This window comes from Neofelis nebulosa, chromosome 10 (assembly GCF_028018385.1).
Source record: "Neofelis nebulosa isolate mNeoNeb1 chromosome 10, mNeoNeb1.pri, whole genome shotgun sequence".
In the NCBI taxonomy this organism is placed as follows: Eukaryota; Metazoa; Chordata; class Mammalia; order Carnivora; family Felidae; genus Neofelis; species Neofelis nebulosa.
The window spans coordinates 105392113-105401089 of record NC_080791.1 but is presented as its reverse complement, the minus strand read 5'-3'; the positions used below and the strand labels follow the sequence as shown (position 1 = coordinate 105401089).

The following is an 8977-nucleotide window of genomic DNA, read 5'->3' as shown; positions in this document are numbered from 1 at the left end:
TGCCCTGCGCCCCGGCCGCTCTGGCCTGCAACGTGTCTCTGGGGCGGAGGCAGCGGCATTGGAGTTCGCCGCGCGCGGGTGGGGGCCCCTGTCTCTTCGCCTGTGTCCATTTCTCTATCGTTGCGCTCGAGTGCCGACGGGCCGCCCCAGACCTCGACATGTCGTACAACTACGTGGTAACGGCACAGAAGCCCACCGCCGTGAACGGCTGCGTGACCGGTGAGGCTGCCGGGGCAGGGGACCCCGCGAGGGAGGGAGCTGGGGGGGCACCGAGGCCTAGGGAGGCCCGCGGCCCCTGGGGCGGCCGGGCGGGACCGAGTCCCGGGAATGGAAGGTGCTGGCGGCCGACCGAGCTCCGCCAGCCCACGGCTTTAAAGAAGGTGTCCTTAAAAGAAGCACGCTCCTTTTGGGGAGTAAAAGCTGCGCTTGGGGGTCCCCTTTTCGTCCTGGGAGGTCACTTGGCCTCGGGGACAGGGACGGGCCCCACCGGGACAGAGCGAAGTGTGAGTGGATTGTGCGGTGTTGCGGGGGGGGGGGGGGGCGAGATTGGCCTCGTGTGGTCAGGGGAAGGGGCGGTGGCGATGGCGACTTTCTTAGGGTCAGAATTTTCCAGCGGGAGAGCCTGGAAGGTGCAGGAGGTGGAGGGATGTGAGGAATGTACGCTCTCACCCGAAGGAGAGGAGTCTTCTCTGCCTGGGGCTGTTGTTTACTGGAGGGGGCTGCTAGAGCGGAGGGTTCGGATGGCCCGGCCCTGTGTTGGGTTTGCCTTGTTGACTAGACAAGGATCACAAAGGACACAGATGTCCAGAACCCCGGGAGTAATCGTCTTGAACCACGTTCACAGCAGAATATGAAGGCCTCAAAGTTGTATGTTTGTGTACATCCTAATCACGATTCCAAAACAAAACTCTTGTTGTTTGGAGAGTTGGAAGCTGTGAGGGAGTGTGGACGGGGGGGTTTTTTGGTCGACTGCTGGGAAGGCAAGAGGTGTGGACAAAACAGTGTCTTGATACAAAGCTCTGAGAATTTGCATTCCATCCGGTCTGTTTGGTCAAGATTTTGTGAGAATGTAGGTAAGGACTGAATGCAGGTGAACGCTTTCTCCAGCATCCCTTACCGAGAAGATAAGTCTGCCACTGCAGTAGGAAAAGTAAAATTTGAGGGCACAGAGCCATCTGAAAGGTTTTCACAGTCATTGTCAGTTGAAGGACATGCTGCTCTTAGGCCCAGGCCAGTTTTCTTAGTCTGATTAGGGAAGTAGCTTTCTTGAACGTATGAAGTGAGACTCTCTGAGGTGCTGGATTTGGCAAGAAGGAAGTGAATGGAGGGAGCCAGAGAACTCTGAAATAAATGTGAATTCTGGGGGTATTTAAGGACAAGGGATAGGATTATTTAGATACTGCTCTGGCTTCAAAAGTTAGAGGATCTGTTCCTTTCAGGACACTTTACATCAGCCGAAGACCTGAACCTGTTGATTGCCAAAAACACGAGATTAGAGATCTATGTGGTCACTGCTGAGGGGCTTCGGCCCGTCAAAGAGGTGGGCATGTATGGGAAGATTGCTGTCATGGAGCTTTTCAGGCCCAAGGTAAGTGCTCTGGGTTGGGCCCAGCAACAAGAACTGTCGTGTGGATGGTTTCACTTTGTCTTGGGATGGATGGAATGGGGTTTAGGAGAGAAAAATCTCTCTCTCTCTCTCTCTTTCTCTTTTTTTTTTTTTTTTTGCATGGCACGTTTCAATTTATATTGTTGAACAAGCTTCCTAGATATAGAACAGGGTCACTAGGAAAAAAGTCAGGTTGACTTCTCTAGAAGGGGAGACTACAGTGGTTTGAAATGTGGGTCACCATACTGATTCAGAGAGTAGGCTCTTGATGAGGGCCATCCTGGTTTTATTCCTTATTGATTCTAACTTTGGATGTCACCTAACCTTTCAGAGCCTCAGAGCCTTATTGGCTTGTGTGCAGAGTGGGGATAACGACATGAAATCTCCTGGGTTACTGTGAAGAGGAAATGTTATAATAGGAGCTATTACATGGCAAGCATTTACTGTTACATTAACAATTATCATAGTATTATCGTCATCATTGTAACTCAAATGCTTTCATCTGTGTTGCTTCATTGTATCCTAACTGACTCTGACAAGAAAGCAGTGGGTTCAAAATTTCAACTGTAAGCCTTGGAACAAAATATTCAGTCTTTTGGGGTCTCTGTTAATAAGTAAGTAAGACTTTGTAGATCCATTTTAGCTCTCATCGTTATTCACATGTTTTTCCCTCTTCGAATAGTTGGGAGAGGATTAGAGGAGGCATTGCATTCATCTTGGAGAATTTGAATGGAATGAGAGATTAGCTTGAGATGGAAATAGACAAGACATTACTGTGGGTAGGGCAGAGACAAGTACAGTCATCAAAGTGAAGCCCAGATGTTTACCTGCTTTAGTTCTGGCCTGTTGCACACACCCTTAGGGTGTGTGTACCTGATGTGTGTTACCTATTCACTGGGATTTTTCTCTTCAGGGAGAAAAGAAAGTTCTTCAAGAACCTAGCGTGCTTGAAGAAAGAGGCTTAAAGGCTGGACAGCTATTTTTGTTTTAACAGGAACCTCTTTTAGGGGCGCCTGGGTGGCTCAGTCGGTTAAGTGGCCGACTTTGGCTCAGGTTATGATCTTGTGGTTCATGAGTTTGAGCCCCACGTTTGGGCTCTGTGCTGACAGCTGAGAGCCTGGAGTCTGCGTCAGATTCTGCGTTTCCATCTCTCTCTGCCCCTCCCCTGCTCATGCTTACTCGCTCTCGCTCTCTCTCTCTCTGTCAAAAATAAACTAAAAAAAATTAAAAATAAAATTTTTTTTAAAGAACCTCTTTTAATGGTATCATGTTGGTTTCCAGGGGGAGAGCAAGGACCTCCTGTTTATCCTGACAGCTAAGTACAATGCCTGCATCCTGGAGTACAAGCAGAGCGGCGAGAGCATTGATATCATAACACGAGCCCATGGCAACGTCCAGGTGAGGTGGCTGCTTTAGGCTGATGAGAGTTTTTTGGGTAGAGCTGTCATGATTTGATGGAGAAAATTGAGCTGCTGGGGGCAGTTCTCTCTGTGATCAGAGAAACAAAGAGAACATCCTAAGGGTTTGAGCTTTTATGAAGAAAGGAAGAGTCCAAGGGACAGGGTACTAATTCATTGAGATTCAGTGTTCTGCGAAAAGGCATGCACTGACGTGGGCTCACTGGCATGGCCAGTAGATGCCGCTGGTTTTACTACCCCTAAAGTCACCTTGGGGAGGAGGTGCCTGGTATCCTCTGTTACCCTGAGTGTTGAGGTTCTTTTCTAACCTCAGTTTTTTTAATTTTATTTTTTTGAGAGAGAGACAGAGCGTGAGCAGGGGAGGGGCAGAGAGAGAGGGAGACGCAGGATCTGAAGCAGGCTCCAGGCTCTGAGCTGTCAGCACAGAGCCCGACACGGGGCTCGAACCCATGAACTGTGAGATCGTGACCTGAGCTGAAGTCAGAGGCTTAACCGACTGAGCCACCCAGGCGCCCCTCCTAACCCCAGTTTTACTTCTTAGGACCGTATTGGCCGCCCCTCAGAGACTGGCATCATTGGCATTATTGACCCCGAGTGCCGCATGATTGGCCTGCGACTCTATGATGGGCTTTTCAAGGTTATTCCGCTAGACCGGGACAATAAAGAGCTCAAGGCCTTTAACATCCGCCTCGAGGAGTTGCATGTCATCGACGTCAAGTTCTTATATGGTTGCCAAGCACCTACCATCTGCTTTGTCTACCAGGTACTGGAGCTGGAGGAGAGAGGGGGAAGCGGTGTGGTTTTGCACAGTGGGAGTTGCTTCCCGCTAATTGGAATGTCTGGATTTGGCAGTAGGGCAGGCAGAGAGTTGAACGTGTTTGTCCTTAAATGTTTTGAATGATATGATTAATATGGGTCAGAATTTGATTGCCTCTTGAGCGCAGTAGTACTTAATGAGGCAGGAAGCTCTCTGGGGCTGGTAGCAGGTTTTAATCCTGAGATTACATTATTGTGGACCTTGGAGATTTTATAGGGTGACCCAGTTTATACTTTGTCTGAGTCTCTTACCGGCATGCTAGGGGATTATTAAAACTTAGCTGTAGAGCAGTGATTTAGAAATTGCCCCTATAAGCAAAAGAAAAATCATCTTGGCGATGTCTTATTTGCATCTTCTAAGAAGAGGTTTGCATTTTGTCCAGCCCTCACTTTCTGGTGACTTGTTGGCTGTTGACTTCTATTTTGGTCTGTGCCTCAAACTTTAGCCGCGCTGATCCTGGGCAGCTGTTCTCTGAGCCAGATTTGTTAAGTGGGGGCGGGGTGGCAGAACACCAGGCTCACTTGCCTGTATCTTAGAAAAATCTCCGCCTTTTAACAAAGAGCCAGATAGCATGAGGTCATTTCGCTTGCATGTGGTTGAATCAATGGTGGAGGGAAACCTAGTCTGAGTCCCGAGTGAGACGCGTGGGCACGTTCGATAGCTGTGTTAAGCTTCGGAAACACTGATTGTTTTTGCATATTATTTAGTGTCCCCTTAAGTGCTAGAGTTCAGAGGCTGGTCGGAATGAAGTTCAGTTGAATGAGGTTCAAACGACTTTAGGAGATTTTGTTTGATCTTGCTCACAGTTCACTACTGAAGCTGAAATAAAAACTTAAGAATTTCTCTCTCGTGTACAGTTTTGTCAATTACCAGGTCATTAAAACATTGATGTTGGTTATTCAAGGCTGATTCTGTCTGTTCCTAGCCTCAGGGCTGCCAGTTGTGAAAGATCTTCGTTTCTGTATATGTCTCAGGGGTCCAAATGCAAACCCCAGCTTGAACTTTTCATGAAGTTCAGTCTTACCCCTGTCATTGATGGGAAGACCTTTCCTCAACTAAAAACCACTATCTCCTGTTTTGTGCCAAAAATTCAACTTGGGAAACATTTAGGGACTTGCCCGTTGAAAGATAGTCATTCTAAGTGTGTCAGGAGCTATTAGCAGCGATTAAGATGTGGCCCCTGCCCCGAAACACATTGTGGAATTCTTTCCATAACTTCTTAGACTTCCATCTGGCCTTTGTTGATGCCATCTCCCACTGGCCGATTGTAGCCTCCCCGTCCCTGCTCTTCTAGCCTCAAAGGTGACTTTGATGGCCCTAGGACTGATGTGAGTCAGGATTCAGGAGAAGCGGGGGAAGGTGTTGACAAAGGCAGGACTGGAGGTCTTAGCTAAAACCTCCTTGTAGAGTAGAGTTGTGTTCTGTTCTCACTCCCATCACCCCTGCAGAATGTGCTTAAGAATTGTATCTTTTTTTTTTTTTTTTTAAGTAATCTCTACACCCAGTTTGGGGCTCGAACTCACGACCCCGATGTCAAGAATTGCATGCTCCACGGACCGAGCCAGCCAGGCGCCCCTCAGATAAATTTTTTAATCTCTTAGACGTATTTAGCTTCTCAATATAGTAAGTTCCTTGAGACCAAGGACTCTAGGACGTAACGTATGTCTTAGACACACCCGTGAATATACACGTGTATGTTGTATTTCTTACGGTGATCGGTATAGCGTGCCACGTTGATTTTTCTAATTCTGACGCCTGTCTTGGTTGGTTGAGTTGTTAGAAACAGGTCTGGGTCCCAGCCTACCCAGTCATAGGTTTAGTTGGTGGCTGTCAGCATATGGATGGATCAGGGTAGTAAGTAAGGCCAATGTGATAGGATGGTCAGATGCTGGGTGGGGATGGCCTGTCCCTTTCAGGACTCCTGTCCAGTCCAGGGTTCACCCTTCGTTGGGGCTAACCACTCCACCTTTCCCCCACCTAGGACCCTCAGGGGCGGCATGTGAAAACCTATGAGGTGTCTCTCCGAGAGAAGGAGTTCAATAAGGGCCCTTGGAAACAGGAAAACGTAGAAGCTGAGGCTTCCATGGTGATTGCAGGTTGGTTGGGGTTTTGGAAATGTGCCCCCGCCCCCCAGGTCTGGGTCTGTTCCCTACTCTTGCTCCTTCCTCACCTTCTCTGTGCCTTCATTTCCGGGCTCAGATGCTATTATGCACGTGCATTACTCAGCAGCCCTGACGTCTCCTGTTTTCTAAATGTGCTTTCCTTTGCTTTTCCCATTTTTGTCTTTGGGATTGTCTGTTTTTTAGTCTTCCCAGAAAGTACAGCTTTCCTTTATTTGGGGTGGCGGGGTTAAGTACTGAGATTGATTTGCAGAGTGGTGTGTAGAAATTACTCTCATTATTTCATTGCTGGGCATAACGTTGAAAAACCGAGGCGGGGTGGCCTGTGGAGCTTATCTAATCTGAGTCTTTCACAGATGGGGATGCCTGGGCCACGGGGCTTGCCCGTGCCTGTGCCTCGCTGACAAAGCCTCGGCCTGACTCCAGGCCTCTGTGCTCTTTGTCCCATATCCTGCCCTCAACATCATGTTATGTGTCTCGCTTAGGAGAGAAATTTTAGAACTCTCAAGTGAGAATTGGCTTTTCTAAATGGTGGCCCTGGTAACGGGGGAAAGTAAGCTAAGGAACGGGAAAAAGAATAACCGTTTTGAGTTCGAGAGATCAAAGTTGAGGAGAGAAAGGGGGAGGGTGCAGGTGGAAGAGCACAGAGAAGACGCCCCACCCGTAGGGGCTCGGAAACACTGGAAGAGTGACGATAAAAATACAGGGTTAGGTGATGCCAGCCTGACATTTCCCAGACAGCAGCGTCAGTTAAAGGCCGCCACGTTCCTTGGACTTGGTTGTCTTTTTAAAAATAATGATTTCCTGAAGGTTTGCCCCAGAGGTGGCTGGATCAGTGCCCTTGACGCTACAGGGCTTGGCAGGTCTGGAGTACTGAGCGTTCTAATGCTGTCCTTTCCCCTGCAGTCCCAGAGCCCTTTGGAGGGGCCATCATCATTGGACAGGAGTCGATCACGTATCACAACGGTGACAAATACCTGGCGATTGCCCCTCCTATCATCAAGGTGAGCAGCACTCTTTTACTTTTCCTTCCTTCTCTGTTTTTTTTTTTTTGCCCTCGTTCTTACCCTGCTCCTTTCTTTCTCCCCGTTTGTAAAGGGACACTTCTAGATGTCTGTCCTAGCGTTTACTATGTGCGTAAGATACTGTGTGGGGCATTGGGAATACGAAGAGAGACTGGCCTGGTTTTGCTTACGGAGAGCTTGCCCACTAGCCGAGAGAAGGAAGTAGTAATCGAAGGAGGCTTACTCTTCCCGTCTACTGGGGCGACTTTATGAAGGGAAGGATTTTGCAGATTTGATTAAATGTTCTCAGAGCTCAAGTCATGTGAGGGTAATAGAGTGATCGGTTGTACAGACTTAAAAAAATTGGTCACAAAAGTTTCAAATCTCAGTGTTTTAAGTCATAAGAATTAGAATATTAAGTTAAAGGGTAAATGACATAGTCTTTGGTAGCGTTAGCAGTGGGAGGGATTCGTAGTCGTGACGGTAAGTAACAAAATCTGTGGTAGTGTTCATAGTCCAGTGAATACTTACCGCTGCTTCCTATTTTCTATGTATTTCTATTTCCCAATAGGATAATCTGTGAAAAAACATTTCAGGTGTATTGAGTTCCTCAGAAAATCGTCTTCAGAATAAAAATGTCCCCATTTTTAATCACACACGTAGTGTTTGCTAAGTGGATTCCTTGCCTGTGAAATGGCTGGGCTTGGTAAAGGGAGTGGTTCATGAGGGTTTGCTCTCTGGTTATGGGAGACACTTAATCTCTAATGACCGTGTCTTCCCTCTTGGCAGCAAAGCACGATCGTGTGTCACAATCGTGTGGACCCCAATGGTTCCCGCTATCTGCTGGGAGACATGGAAGGACGACTCTTTATGCTGCTCTTGGAGAAGGAGGAGCAGATGGACGGCACCGTCACCCTCAAAGATCTCCGCGTGGAGCTCCTTGGAGAGGTCGGGCTGGTCCCTGCTCTGCTGTCTTCTGCTAGCGCCCTAGTGACCCCAGACGTGTGGTCTCACACTGTGACTGGGAACTGTGTTACGTACCACCTAGCGACACGTGGTCAGTCCTGCTGCGGAAGTTGGTTTTCAAATGAGTTAGATGTTGGAGAATCTCGCAGGCAGCCGTGCTCTACGTGAAGCACACAAAGGGCGAGAAATGGAAAGGATACCATTCAGAATGGAAGATTAACCTAACGCTAATACTCCGTTCCAGGGGGAGGGTCCCAAAAAAGTTAAGGAGCAGACTGGAGCCATTGGGATTAAGATGATCATTCGGAGGAGGCACCTGCAAGAGAAAGAATAGATTTTTCTGACTGTAAGGATATGATAAATGGAGTCACAAACTTCAGAGACTTAGGAACATTTGTTTAGTGGGGCCTGGGGATTTGAAATGGAGAATTGTTTCGGGACTCGTGGCTGCAGCTGTTTGTTTTCTTAGCAGACCTCTGAGAGGTGAGAGGACAGTGGTAGGACAGTGTCGGGCTCCCAGGGAGTGTCCATTCTGATGCCTTTCATGCCACTGACTTTCTTCTAGACCTCTATCGCCGAATGCTTGACATACCTCGATAATGGTGTTGTGTTCGTTGGGTCTCGCCTCGGTGACTCCCAGCTTGTGAAGGTGAGAAGATACTTTCTTCTTTCTGGCTTTTTCGCCATCTTCACTGCTTCTTTGTCACGTTTCTCCTGTGTTTGGAACCTCTGAATTTCTTCATTTCATCTGTTTCCATACTATGCAGCTGTCTCCTCGGTCGATTTCCCTTCCTACCCTGACTAGCTCTTTGTCTTTTTTTTTTTTTTTTTTTTTTTTTTTAAATTTTTTTTTTTTTCTTTTTCAATGTTTTTTATTTATTTTTGGGACAGAGAGACACAGAGCATGAACGGGGGAGGGGCAGAGAGAGAGGGAGACACAGAATTGGAAACAGGCTCCAGGCTCCGAGCTGTCAGCACAGAGCCCGACGCGGGGCTCGAACTCACAGACGCGAGATCGTGACCTGGCTGAAGTCGGCCGCTTAACC

General features: G+C 48.0%; 1 protein-coding gene across 1 annotated transcript in view; it reads left to right on the top strand.

Annotated features, from left to right (window-relative positions):
* Positions 1-4: 4 nt before the first annotated feature.
* DDB1 (damage specific DNA binding protein 1) overlaps positions 5-8977 on the top strand; it is a 30139-nt gene continuing 21166 nt past the window's right edge. Inside the window, exons 1-8 of the mRNA XM_058689210.1 lie at positions 5-219; positions 1440-1588; positions 2888-3004; positions 3566-3787; positions 5823-5937; positions 6868-6965; positions 7755-7913; positions 8497-8580. Coding sequence (XP_058545193.1) covers positions 159-219; positions 1440-1588; positions 2888-3004; positions 3566-3787; positions 5823-5937; positions 6868-6965; positions 7755-7913; positions 8497-8580 — 1005 coding nt within the window. The 5' untranslated portion in view covers positions 5-158. The remainder of the gene's footprint in view (positions 220-1439; positions 1589-2887; positions 3005-3565; positions 3788-5822; positions 5938-6867; positions 6966-7754; positions 7914-8496; positions 8581-8977) is intronic.